The sequence below is a fragment of the Saimiri boliviensis genome, chromosome 8 (assembly GCF_048565385.1).
Source record: "Saimiri boliviensis isolate mSaiBol1 chromosome 8, mSaiBol1.pri, whole genome shotgun sequence".
NCBI classification, from domain to species: domain Eukaryota; kingdom Metazoa; phylum Chordata; class Mammalia; order Primates; family Cebidae; genus Saimiri; species Saimiri boliviensis.
In genome coordinates, this window is record NC_133456.1 from 114460628 (window position 1) to 114475261 (window position 14634).

At 41.7% G+C, this 14634-nt stretch overlaps 1 protein-coding gene across 5 annotated transcripts in view; it reads left to right on the forward strand.

Moving 5' to 3' along the window:
• The window catches only part of PRKCQ (protein kinase C theta), a 138928-nt gene that overhangs the window by 66205 nt on the left and 58089 nt on the right, over positions 1-14634 (forward strand). For all 5 annotated transcript variants that reach the window (XM_074405083.1, XM_039478655.2, XM_039478656.2 and 2 more), the window contains exons 4-8: positions 314-374; positions 9233-9395; positions 10521-10552; positions 10648-10733; positions 14079-14208. In XM_074405083.1, the coding sequence (XP_074261184.1) occupies positions 314-374; positions 9233-9395; positions 10521-10552; positions 10648-10733; positions 14079-14208 (472 nt within the window). The remainder of the gene's footprint in view (positions 1-313; positions 375-9232; positions 9396-10520; positions 10553-10647; positions 10734-14078; positions 14209-14634) is intronic.

The following is a 14634-nucleotide window of genomic DNA, read 5'->3' on the forward strand; positions in this document are numbered from 1 at the left end:
TGGCAGTTCTTCAGATAAGCAACATCACAGGCAAGAAAACCAAATAGAATCTGTTTTAGGATTTTATTTCTTCCTTATGCAAGTTTTTATCTCCAAATAAAAATGAATGAATTGCTGGGACGTTTTAAGAAAAGAAAGGTGGCTGTCACAGTTGCTACAGTCTTCCGATGACAGTGAGCGTGAGTGCAGTGTAAAGTAACAATTACTGTATTCTGTGTTGGAAATCTCCCGTCATCGTCAGTAGCCAGTGATGTCATTGAACTCAGGGCTTGCTTCACATTCTGACTGATGTTTCTCTCCTTCTCCCAACCAGTTAGAGCTGAAACCTCAAGGCCGAATGCTAATGAATGCAAGATACTTTCTGGAAATGAGTGGCAAGTGACATTTCTTCTTTCTGTTTGGGGGTGAGGAGGGCATAGCCTTCTCCTCAAATGCAGCTTATTTTACTTTTGCAATTATCATAGAAAAGAATTGGGAGAGAAGAGAAGCACAGAATTGTCTTAAAATTCTCAGAGGTGCTCAGGCATGACTTGAAAAGACACTAACTGGGCCAGAAAAACATAGAAATACAAAATATGTACAGCGCTTGTTTTTAAGTGATGTGAATCCATATGCCCAGTGCTCTTAGCATCTGTCTTTATTTTAGTTTGGAAAGTCAGTCTAAATACAAAAGACCGTTCATGTGTGGTGATGTGTGTACACATTATCTATGTTTAAATGATGTGCTATAACAAGCTACCGTACTATCAATAGAATACAAAGTAAGTAAGAAGTCGATAACTATGCTCCATAAAACTAGTAACAAAACGCTAGTACTTAAAGTTAGTCACCTCAAGTCCTTTTAGGAACAAGAAAAGGTGAGAAAACACATCGCTAAAGATTTTTGGTTCCATGTTACATATGGACTTTGGCCACAGAAGTTAAATTTCCCCATACAATGTGCTCAGACAGGCTGTCAGGGCGGTGTGTGTGAATCAAATCCCCCTACTTATAAAATCCTAAGCCACAGCATGGACGTGTAAACTTACTGATAGTAAACTGATTTCATTTTTTCCTAAATTATTGTTACTACTAAGAAGTTAGTTTGACTTTATACATGTATGGTGCTTTCTGAGTTTGGGCTTACCATACTTAATTCCTCAGGGTCTAAATTCAAACAAATTCATCAGAGAAACCAATATTATGAGCTAATCATGCAACACTTGAACACTCACCAGATATTTGGTGATACTGAGGTATGGTGATTCATCTTTTAGGTGTGGTAACAATATTGTGGTTATGATTTTTTTAAAGGTATGCTAATCTTTTAAAGATGTATACTAAAATATTTTAGATAAAATAATATGATACCATGGCTTTGCTTCAAAATAATCAAGTGGCCTGGGGTGTAAGATGGGCAGAGTATATTGAAAGACAGTGGCCATCAATTAATAATTGCTGAAACTGAATGATTGATACTTGAAAATCGATTATAGTATTTGCTCAACTTTTACATATATTTGAAATGTTCTATAATAAAATTTTTAAAAAGAAAGGATTACTGAGAAGGGAAAAATGGACTCTGAAATTTTATTTCTTTTTCTTCTTGGAAGTTGTAGATATATAGTACATATAGTATAACTTTTGAGTTGGCTGAGATAAAATGATTGCAGGATATTTGAATAACCAGATTTGCATAAAAAGTGAAAGTACTGACCTAAATAATAATGCCAATGATGTTCAATTCCTTGAATAAAGAAATAGGGGCCGGGCGCGGTGACTCACTTCTGTAATCCCAGCACTTTGGGAGGCCGAGGTGGGTGGATCACGAGGTCAAGAGATTGAGACCATCCCGGTCAACATGGTGAAACCCCGTCTCTACTAAAAATACAAAAAATTAGCTGGGCATGGTGGCGCGTGCCTGTAATCCCAGCTACTCAGGAGGCTGAGGCTGGAGAATTGCCTGAACCCAGGAGGCGGAGGTTGCGGTGAGCCGAGATCGCGCCACTGCACTCCAGCCTGGGTAACAAGAGTGAAACTCCATTTAGGAAAAAAAAAGAAAAGAAATATATTCCTCCCATTAGTTTAAAGCATGACCCAATGTAAGCTGAAAATAAGGGTTCTGTCTGGTCATGGCAGCTCATGCTTGTAATCCCAGTACTTTTTGAGGTCGAGGCAAGCAGATCGCTAGAGCTCAGGAGTTCCAGACCAGCCTGGGCAACATGGCAAAACACAGTCTCTACAAAAAATTCAAAAATTAGCCAGAGTTGGTGGTTCATACCTGTAGTCCCAGCTACTTGTGAGGCTGAGGTGGGAGGAGCGCCTGAGCCCAGGGGGTCGAGGTTGCATGAGCAGTGATTTTACCTCTGCACTGCAGCCTGGATGATAGAGTGAAACTCTGTCAAAAAAGAAGGGAAGGAAGGGAGGAGAGGAAGAGGAAAAGAAAGAAAGAGCAAGGAGGAAGGGAGGGAGAGAAGGAAGGAAGGGAGAAGAGAGAGAAAAAGTGAGGAAGGGAAGGAGGAAGGGAGGGTGGGAGGGAGAAAGAGAAAAGAAAAGGAAAGGAAAGAAAGCAAAGAAAAAGGGTCCTTCATCAGATTGCAGGTATTTTTGATAAATGATTTTAAGATCTCTGCTTTGTAAAACAATTCCATGGATATTCCTTCTATTCCTGTGGAACTTAAATACTTTATTAGAATGAGAGCAAATTCAGTTGGGCAAAAACAATGATATTTCACAAACAATAATGACATAAGCCTAGGAAATGTTTTAAAAACAAAACTTTGTAATAGTTAAAACTTTTAATATCTGGATCCAAATTGACACTCCATCTCTAAATTTTTATATGTATATAAAAACCTAATTTAAAAATCAACGTTATGGAATAACCTAGCCAGAAAATTTCCTGTTGACGAGTAGGAGAGTACAGGATGCCACTTCCTTCTAAGAATGCTTTTCAACAATCTTGCATGTCCTTCCCATGTACCCCAAAACCTAAAATGCAATAAACAATAAAATAATAAGTAAAAATTAGGTTCATACATTAAAAAAAAAAAAAGAATGCTTATAAAAATCATCTTCTGGGCCGGGCGCGGTGGCTCAAGCCTGTAATCCCAGCACTTTGGGAGGCCGAGGCGGGTGGATCACGAGGTCGAGAGATCGAGACCATCCTGGTCAACATGGTGAAACCCCGTCTCTACTAAAAATACAAAAAAACTAGCTGGGCGTGGTGGTGCGCGCCTGTAATCCCAGCTACTCAGGAGGCTGAGGCAGGAGAATTGCCTGAGCCCAGGAGGCGGAGGTTGCGGTGAGCCGAGATCGCGCCATTGCACTCCAGCCTGGGTAACAAGAGTGAAACTCCGTCTCAAAAAAAAAAAAAAAAAAAAAAAAAAAAAAAAATCGTCTTCTGAAGGATTCAGAAAAGCAAAACGTGTTCTTCTACTCAGGGAACATGAACCCAGATTGACGAGGTGGTACAGATTAAACCATTAGATAAAATTATAACCTAAACCACACAAATACTGATTAACCCAGAGATCTGTGTGTGTTGCCTTCATTTCAGAAAGTTCCACAGTGTGCACATTAAAGGGTAGGAAGAGTTGAGTTTTCTAAAGAAGAGGGATGGCCTCACAGGAGGAAAAAGTGAAGGCTTGAGGAAGGATACGCCACGGGTGAGGGCGTCGGGGAAAACAGCGTAGGTAGACTAGCAGGCTCCTGCTGAAACCAGAACGAAGAGTCGGAGAGATGTTGGAGGGCCGGAGGAGTGTGTAGTCTTAGGTTGTGCTTTGCACTAATGGGAAGAATGTACTTTCTCTTAAGGAATTACACAGTATTAGTCTACAAAATTTCACTTATGGAAAGGTGATAAAAATATGGTCGAGGGGTGTGGCTACAGGAATAAAATTAAAGGAAGGGTCTATACGAAAATACAGCCATAGCAAGATTTCACAGTAGTGCAGGTGAAACATCTACAGAATACCTGTTACATGTACACAGTTGAGATGTTTTATAATTCTTTAAAAATGAGGCTTAGAGCAATGGCTAATGTCTGTAATCCCAGCACTTTGGGAAGCCAAGGCAGGAGGATCACTTGAGCCCAGGAGTTTAAGACCAGCCTGGGAAATGTAGAGTGACCCTGTCTCTATAAAATTTAAAATTACCTCTGTGTGGTAACACATGCTTGTAGTCCCAGCTACTTGGGAGGCTGAGACAGGAGGATCACTTGAGCCCATGACTTCACAGATATAGTGAATCAAGATAGTGCCACTGCATTCCAGCCTGGGCAACAGAACATGACCCTGTCTCCAAATAATAATAATAATAATAGTAATTACTCCTTAAATACATAAGTTGAAGGAAGGGAAAAAAAAATGTTGAGAATCTCTTAAAATAGCTAGACTGGGAAGTTTGGTAGGAGTGGCAGTGGTGGCAGATATGGAAAGAAGAGGAAAATGAATGGGGGATGAGGAATTCAAATTTGGATAACACGAGATAGTATCATGACTCCCGTGTTTCTCTTCCATGGAAGCCTTAACTCCTCTATCTCACCAGGAAGTAAAGGCTCAGCTTCCCATAAGAGACTGCTTTGTTCTTTCTCTTTGAAATCCCCGTGTGTTGGGTTTTTGAGCAGGGATCCGTTTTTCTCTTCTTCCTCTGTTCTCCTATTATTACTCTGTGGCTTCAGAATTCTCCATGGCTGTCTCATGCTCCCCTTTCTATTTCACACCTTCCTATGCTTCTCTTTCCATTCAGTAACCAACCTTCACCCCATATATCATCACTTGGAATTCTCCACCTCCAGGGGCTCACACTCAGAACTTGCTTTCCCAGAGCTCATCCTCCTCCCCTGTCAATTCTGCCCTTCTTCTCAACCAATAAGTATTAGCCTTTCATCCAGTCTCTCTTTTACCCCATGTATTAGTCCATTTCTGACATTAACTCCCTACCTCACTTCCCATGATAAGCCTTTCTCGGCACCCTTCTCTCACTAGTTCCCTCTTTGCATGGGTGTTCTGATCTCCAAAACTTGCATTCTCCCCTCTCATTCTCCATGGCTTTGCTAGGAAAAGTCATTCAGCTGAGTGTGTTACAAACAGATGCTATTGGATGACATTCCTATGGTTCAGACTCTATGTCTAGCATCTTAGCAGACCTCTCCAATTAGATTTCCTGTACTTACACATTTGAAGGGGCCAAATTAAAAACTATCGAAAATTACATATACCATGTTCATGACTAACCTGTTTATTTTGTAACTCACTATCTCAATTATATAATAACTCACTCCACAAAACCTGGAAGTAATTTTTATTGTCTCCTTTTTCTTCACCTTCCCTGAATGCATCAGTTCTTTGTGTTCATGTTGTCTAGTCAATATTTTTTTCCATGTCATTATCTAATTGCATCCTTACTACCTCCTACCATATCCCACCCATTCTCCTATGGTGGTCCTAGAAGGAAGGATACCAAGTTCCCATCCAACCACATCAAGCCTCTGCCCCTGCTGCAGCGTTCCAGCATCTGCAAATCGTCTGCAGGAAAATGTTCAAACTTATCTGAAACCTACACATCTTCTGGAAGTGACTGCTGATCTTTTCTGCTTTACCCTCTGCACTCTGGCAATGCCCAGCTAGTTTTGGACCCCTACCCCCCACCACACACGCGTGCGCACACACACACACACACACACACACACACACACAAAGGAACCTTAGCTCTGTAGCTTTGCTCATTCCCTTCCACCCAGAGAGAGCACCTTTGGCTTTTCCCAACCATACCTTCTTCCACACAGTAGTAGGAGTTATCTGTCCTTCAGAATTCAGCACAGGAACATCTCTGCCAGGACCTTTCTTGTCTACCTTCCCTCCTTCTCGCCTTCACCTACCTCCACCTGCCTTAGCTGGTATAGTTCCCTCATTTCCATGGTCCCGTAGCATCCTGTGAATATCTCTGTTCTGACATTTGCCACACTGACTGTCTTTCCTTCTGACTCTTAACTCCTTGCAGGACCGCCACTGTCAATGCGCATCTCATTAATTCCTTTAACTCTGTTGCCAGGTTTCAGGTGAGGCATGTAAGAAGCATGCAACGAATGCTTGTTGAACTGTTCAGCTGGACTCACCTTGGCCCTTACAAATTTCCTTCTTTTCTTTTTGATTTCCACACAATGGCTGTTACTACCATTCCCATCTGCCATGGTTTCTGGGGGTGCCTCATTCTCCTCTGATTCTGGGAGGTTGACCTTGCCTCCAGGACAATTGGTGGATACCCCATCTTCTGCCTGTCTCTGCACTTTAGGATGTAGCTCCCTCCTGCAGCCTTCTCCTCCTGCTCCTCTGCCTCTGAGACAGCTGCTCCCTTTCTTGGTTGCCCACCCCTCACCCCAGCAGTCCTGCTCTTCAATACACTTTGCCTCTGACATCCTCAACTCTCCCTTCTCTCTGCAATTTCCTCCTCACTGCCAAGACATACTGTATTATCCATCTTCCCCAGTCTTGAACACCATCTCTTCTTTTTTTCACCTTTTTACCTCCATGAGTGTTTTTTTTTTCTTTCCCTGACATAGTCCTTTAAAAAGCATTTTGTATTTATCACTTTCTGTTTCTTCCCTTCTATTTCTATTCTTAGACCCTAGGACTCTGGCTTATAATTCAACCAATCTGCTAAAATGGCTTTCTCCAAGATTATGAGTTCTCACAAGCGGTTCCTGCTTCTTAGTCTTCAATCTCCTTGATACTTCTCTGTCAGACAGTGCTGGAAACTCCATTCTTTTTTTTGGCTTGCCTGATGCAATACTGTCCAAGGTTTCATCTTAATTTTTCAGCTGCCTCTTCTTGGTCTCCTTTGCCGTTTCTTTTCCTACCTCCTAAAAAATATGGGTACACATATCTCTGAGTCTGTTCCACACCGTCATATATTGCCTCTTAAGGTTAGCTGTTGCCTGTCCACAGCTCCCTGACATGACTGTTAGCCATGCAGGGTGAGGAATCATCTCATGTTTCCTTAGCACATTCGGCAAAGCAGTTTACTCAAAGCTGTTTGTAGTCACTTGTGATTTGAGTGACTACAAACAAATGGTAGATTAGATGACATAAATATATTAGAATCTAGTAGTATAAAAGAAAAAAAATTACAACAATCAATGAGTTCATTCACACCAGTAAATAGAGAAATAAATATAGTCAATACCAAAAGAATTAAATCATTCTATGTTTTTACATTTATTTTTGAATAACGATTGAAACAGAGGATAAAGGAAGTCACAGGAAAGAGCAGCGTATAAATTCACTTCTGGAAATTCCTGATATTTTTAAAATATATAGTATTATAGTCTAATGTACAAATTATACATATAAACTATATATATTTATAGTTTATAAGTATATGTTTAGATATATATGTATAAAATATGTTTAATATATATCTTATAAACATGTTTAGATATATATGCATAAAATATGTTTAATATATGTATAAACATATATATTTTTTACAGTAAAAAACCTGTATAGGGTCCCCGGAATAATTCACTTCCATTCCCTGCATTTAAAAGTATTTTTATGTTTATTTTATTGCATCTGGACCAGAATAGAAACAAATCACATGGTATAAACAAATGACCTACTATACCAGTCACAAGTTGTAAATAGATCTGCACATTTATGCCAGAACTTGTGAAAGAAGGTGATTAATTCAGTGACCCTTAATTTAACCCCTCATTTACCAAGCGTAATTTATTATTTCCAGCCTAGTTCCAGGTAAAAAGACCTAAATTACCTACCTTAAAGTATTAGGCAAAGTACTATGTCCCATCTGTGGAACTGTTAGAGAGTTTCTGGAAATTCTCTTTGTCTGGGGTTGCCATTAAACAGATCTATGGACCACTGTAGAGAAGGCTTGAGTCATGTCCTGGGATGTGGCTGGATTCCTGGGAGAGGTTTCTACCCACACAGTTCCTCCTTTGTCTGCTTAGAGTGTAGCCTAGCCACTGCTAGGGATTGGACAATAAGGTACCTTGGAAGAGAATTTTCCTCAAATGCATTGTCAGGCTACTCCCACTGCTAAGCCAGAAGAGAAACAATTTAGTTTGAGTATTATTCACTCTTTGTGAAATAGAATGAGCCTGCTATTTAAACTAAACCTCATTTTTTTTGTATTTGTAACAAAATAGAAGAAATAATCCAAGAATCTGCAAGCTATTATAAAATTATAACTCTAGGATTTAAATTCATTATCCTTGTTTATTCATACATTTATTTGTGTATTATTTTTGCTATAGCATGGTTATTTTTATTTCTTTACTGTTTCCCGTTATCCCCTCTCACCTGCTGGAGTGTCCATCATGCTATTTAACCATGACTGCTTTGTGATTTAATGTTTCCTGAGGACCTGGGCTTGAGCAAGGGCATTATGAGTATTCTCAAAATTTGACTTTCTTAGTTTTTCAACCTTTTGGAAGGATGTCATCCAGGTATAGGGCAGTGTAAACAGTGACTATCCAAAGCACTTTCACCAATATTTGTGAACCCAGGGTGAAATGAATACATTGGATCTGATGCTTTGATGCTGATGACTAGATAATGCCCAGGATTAGCTAGATACTAAAAAACGTCAGTGAGCTATTAATTTTCTGGCCTTTTCCACATTGGTAAATATGGTTGGTAGCAGGTGTGTCTGATCACTGTGGACATCAGGAACCAGGACACAATGTCCCAAAGTTCCTTTGCCCTCACACAAAATTCTAGTTAGCTCCCTCCTGTCTACCCAGCCTGTCTACAACAACCGGCTGTAAAGCATCCTGGTGCCTCTGAAATGCTGTTCCCAAGATGCTGTCAATAACCATGTGATTCTCTAGAATTACAGACAGGAAAGCCTTTGCCACTTCCTGCCTTTTCGGGCTGAGTCATCATTGACAGTGATGAAGAGAGATTGATAGATACCTTGAAAGTTCTAACCTCTGGTTTTGAAGCTGGAAGATGATAACTCAGCCCACTCAAAGAGGAGCAAAGGATTGAGACAGCAATCCAGCTTCATGGCTTTCATCCTCTAATAATATACCCTATGATAAATCTGTGTTTTAGAGTTAAGGAAAGATGCCGAGGGTGGTACCCACCATATGAGTACCTGGAATGTTCCTGCAGGTACTCAGTGCTGGTCCTCCTGGGTCCCCTGCCCATCTCCCTCACCTCCTGAGCCAGCTGGAATAGGAAGAGTCCTGTAGCAGAACTTCACCTTCTTCCCCATTCTCTTCCTGTAGACACAAAGGACATGAGTGAATATGAGACGGAAGGCTTCTTTGCTTTGCATCAGCGCCGGGGTGCCATCAAGCAGGCAAAGGTCCACCATGTCAAGTGCCACGAGTTCACCGCCACCTTCTTCCCACAGCCCACATTTTGCTCTGTCTGCCACGAGTTTGTCTGGTACAGTAACTTGGCATCTCCCTCCAAACTTCGAGTTATGGATTTTGTTGCATCTTCTTAATCCTCTAGACTGGCATGCTCCACCACGGCGGGTGAGCTGGAGTAAGCGCTACCTAAACGTCGTCAGGAACCTTGCCTGAATTGAGAAGGTTCATAAGGAAGCCAGGTCTAGTCAGGAAGAATGCCCATGGGATTTTAGTTTCTGCCTCAATGGGAGGCGACTGGGGGTGAGTGGCAAGGAACAGAAGTGGAAGATATCTTTGTTGTAAGCACAGTTTTCCAGTTTTATAGTCAAAACTTCCCCCACCTAATGACTCAACTGTGCTGGTACTACTTTTTGCAACAGACAGCACTTTGCTATTGTAGCTAATGGTTTAAATGTTTATAAGTCTCTTGGGTATCTTAACAGCCATCACACAGATCAGTTTAAGCCTCAGTAACCACATAGCAAAGGCTAAGGCTATAACAGAGTGGAGACTTGAAATGACTCCTGTTTCTGGCTCTCAGCATCCTGGCCTATTAAGGGATGCTCTTCCCTTTAGGCTTCTGCAGAATCTGCTAATACATAGCTCCCACTTAACCAGAGTATCCACAGGCCAAATAGAGTTGGCGGGTTTTCATCAACTTGCTTTCATCTAATCACTTGAACCTCCTTTCTCTCTAATCATAAATGTCACTCAGGAATCGCTCCCACATATGAGACTTTGTCAGTTGCAAATATTCTCAGATGCTCAGAAAGAGGAAATAAAATGCTACAGATGTCTTTGTTCATCTGTTGTGAGTTCAGTGGGGCCATGAATTTTTAAACCTAGCACAGGGAAATGTGCTACGAAGAGCCTGTGACGCATTTTCGTTCACACATTTTTTTCTCTATGTTTGTTTGGAAAATACAACAATGAAAAGGAAATCAGCCGCTTCTCATTTATTTAGTTGTCAACCTTTTTAAAGAGCACCTTAAAATGAAAAACACTCTGTTAACACTCTTGGCAAATGATACACCAGGGTTGCTGATCAGAAACTGCTCTGCACTCTTAGGGGGTTGTGAGATCTCATTCACCTCCTAAAAGCTGTTGGTGCTGATGTGGATACCAACGTTGAAATAAATCAGCGTGTGCTTTATTACAGGGGCCTGAACAAGCAGGGATACCAGTGCCGACGTAAGTAAGAGGGTTTCAGTTGTATTACCATCATTCTTTTTACTTAGTTATATTTTAGCCTATGAAAATCTTAAGCTGCAATTTTTTCTTTTCAGAATGCAACGCAGCAATTCACAAGAAGTGTATTGATAAAGTTATAGCAAAGTGCACAGGATCAGCTATCAATAGCCGAGAAACCATGGTGCGTATTTACACTCCTCTGTGCTGTGCAGTGATTTTTGTCAGAAAGTTGAGTGTTACAGCCCATGACCTCTTCTCAATAATACCAGAACTTGACTTTTTCTATTTATCGCTGAACATGCTTCTCCCTAATACTCTTTTATCTTCAATAATTATTCTTACCAAGCTACCCAAACCAGAAGATGAGTTAGAAAAGCACCAGGAAGAATTCTCCTGGCTCTGCTTTTCCAGAAAAATGCCATAGAAAGTGGCCAGAAAGCAAAGTTTAGGTTAATCATATGAGAGCGATCCTTGTGGCACCCCCAGCTAGAAGAGGCAGCAAAAGAGCAAATAAAGGCAAATGGTGATGAAATACAGCAATGTGGCATTTACAAGGTTAGAGACAATAACAGGGATAATTTTTATGTTGAGAAGCAAATATTTCTTTTAGAATGAACTTTGAGGTATAATCTGAAGACAAATTATATTTTACGTAATGGAGGAGGGAAAGTGGGCTAGCATGTGGGCAGCCTATCATCATGAATTTTAGATTTTTTTAAATGTGTGTATATAGGAGGCAGATTTCTTTTTTTCTTTTTTCTTTTTTTTTTTTTTTTTTTTTTTTTTTTTTTTTTTTTTGAGATGGAGTCTCACTCTGTCACCCAGGCTGGAGTGCAGTGGTGTGATCTTGGTTTACTGCAACCTCCACCACCTGGGTTTGAGAGTCTCCTGCCTCAGTCTCCTGAGTAGCTGGGATTACAGACATATGCCACCATGCCTGGCTAATTTTTGTATTTTTAGCAGAGACAGGGTTTCACCACATTTGCCAGGCTGATCTCAAACTCCTGACCTCAGGTTATTCACCCGCCTCAGCCTTCCAGGATTAGTGCTGGGATTACAGGTGTGAGCCACCACTCCTGGCCAGCAAGTGCAGATTTCTTATATGCATATGTTACCTAGTAGGGAAGTCTGGGCTTCTGGTGAACCCACCACCCGCAGAGTGAGTATTACACCTGATAGGTAATTTTCAACCCTCCCTCCCTCCTATCCTCCCATCTGTAGTCTACAATGCCTATTACTCTGTAAGTCATTATGAAATCTTTCGACTTCCTTTCCCACCCTTTCCTTCCTCATTCCACGAGTCCTCACTGGGTATCTGATTCATGGAAGATGCTGTGCTCTTCTGATGACTGCATAGCACAATATGTAATCAGTATTTGAAATTTCGTGTATCTGACATAATTTTTTATACAAAAGTCTTCAAACTCCAGTGTGTATTATTTTACACGTCCAGCACATCTCAGTTCTAACTTACCACCTTTCAAGTGTTTGCCAGCCCCGTGTAGCTGATTGGTTTTCGTATTGGAAAGCGTGTACAGAGTCTTCATCAGCCATGGTGTCTTGAGCCATTTGGGTCTGCATTCAAGATTCGAAGTGGTCACCTTCCAGCCTGGACCTTGACCTATTAATTGTTCATATTTAAACTGTGGAATATAAGTGAGTCCTGAAAAGTATTTTTTTCTTGTTTGAACATGGCTATTGTAAGTGCTGAGCACTTTTTAATCAATTCTAAACAGCCATTCTAAAGAATCAATGCTGACCAGTAGCCCTGGCGGGAAGGTTAGATTATTGCTGTGCTGGTGAGTAAGGCTTCTTTGCTGTGCACCTTCCCAAAGGAACTGGTGAATTAGAAACTTCTGCAGAGATGATAAACCTTTAGAAAATAAAGCATTTTATCCTGCACAAGAATATTGACATTTTTACTAGGAATCCAACTACCCAAGTGTTTTGTTGTTGTTTGTGCCATGAGTTTCATTTGAATTCTGGAAAACTTTTTGTTTTTGTTTGAGACAGAGTCTCGCTCTATCACCGGGCTGGAGTGCAGTGGTGTGCTCTTGGCTCACTGCAACCTCTGACTTCAGGGTTCAAGGGATTCTCCTGCCTCAGCCTTCCGAGTAGCTGAGACTACAGGCGCCTGCCACTACACCTGACTAATTTTTGTATTTTTTAGGAGACACAGGGTTTCAACATGTTGGCCAAGATCGTCTCAATCTCCTGACCTCGTGATCTACCCGCCGCAGCCTCAGATTACAGGCATGAGCCAACGCGCCAGGCCTGGAAAACTGTTTTTTAAAAAATTCTGTAATGTATCTGTCACTAGCATCCCTCTCCCTTGCACCTCTCTCCATCCTCCTAAGCCTTCACATTTATTTTAAGACAGAAAAGAGAATGGCTGGGCTCTGATTCTGACTGCCAAGCTTATAGATATCCCAACTAGAGCTGTGTGACCTGGGCAAGTTTCTGACCTCTGTGCTTCATCTCCTCATCTGTCAAAGGAGGATAGTAATAGAAGCGACTTCAAATGGGGTATTTTGAGATTACGTGAGACGTCACCTGTGTAATAGATGATGCATGTGACATATTTGTTAACCGCACCTGGCAGGAACTGCTCCCTCCTCTTGCCGCCTCAATGAATGAATAATAGGCTTTTGAAGACTTTTGTATAAAAAAATTATGTAAGATACACGAATTTTCAAATAGTGAAAATTTGCCTCTCATTAGGCTATAATACTAATAAACCCATAGAGATGTTTCTTTTAAAGAAGGCATTTTTTTGGCCAGGTGTGGTGGCTCACGCCTGTAATCCCAGAACTTTGGGAGGCTGAGGTGGGTGGATCATGAGGTCAGGGGATTGAGACCATCCTGGCAACATGGTGAAACCCTGTCTCTACTGAAAATACAGAAATTAGCTGGGTGGGGTGCTGTGCACCTGTAATCCCAGCTACTCAGGAGGTGGAGGCAGGAGAACTGCTTGAACCCAGGAGGCAGAGATTGGAGTGAGCTGAGATCTCACCACTGCACTCCAGCCTGGCAACAGAGAGAGATTCCATCTTTTAAAAAAAAAGGTCGGGGGAGGGGTTGTTTTTGTTTTTGTTTTTACATCTTCCAGAGGTTAAAAGCACTCATTCTGGACTGAAAAAGAAAAGGAAGTATTTATATTAAAACAGGAAGGGAAGCTTCATCTATTTAAATGGGAGCAGTGCTTCCTTAGTGCTCATTTGAATAACTCTTGTGCCCTCTTCCTGAGCTGTTGGCCTGTCTGTGCGGGGGCCTCAGACTTCAGCTGTCTGCAAGGTGCTTGCTACATACAGAAGGCAAGCATGCCCCTCACCTCCAGTTGCTGGGGGCTGCCTGCCTTCTTCGGGCATGACTGTAGAGCTTCACAAGTGACAGTGATGGTTTAAAACGTACACGATGCCAGTGTTTTATTATGATCTCTGTTAGTTATGCTAAGGTATCTGCAAGGACATCAAAAGTTGGGGCTCCGGGGACACACACATGGTCTCACCTTCTACCTTTCTTTCAGTTCCACAAGGAGAGATTCAAAATTGACATGCCACATAGATTTAAAGTCTACAATTACAAGAGCCCGACCTTCTGTGAGCACTGTGGGACCCTGCTGTGGGGTCTGGCACGGCAAGGGCTCAAGTGTGACGGTGAGTCCAGTGGGGGGTGAGCATGGCCTGACCTGGACCCCCTGGGGATGGATAGAGTGAAGCTTTCTGGGGAACAGGAGGGAGGATGGAGCCCAGACAAGTCGTGATTGTAAGTGTGGTCTTCTGCAATAAGCCACTACGTTCCTTTCCTTGCACGTGCAATGCCCTCACCCCCTCATCCCAGAAAAGTGTACAGCAGTTCAGGTTCAAGGTCAAAGCTCCTAGCCCATCATCACCTTCTGTCATACCATAGCCCTGAAGGAAACAAAGACAGTGTTTCTCCTCTCCCTGGTCTTTCTACCAATAGTTTCCTCAGTGGGTTCTGAGCTGCCCCATCCTAATTTCAACAGGCATAGCCATGTGGTACCCCAACCTTCCTCCTCTGCACCTGCCAGTAAGATTCTCTCTGTCATCTCATCAAGGAGC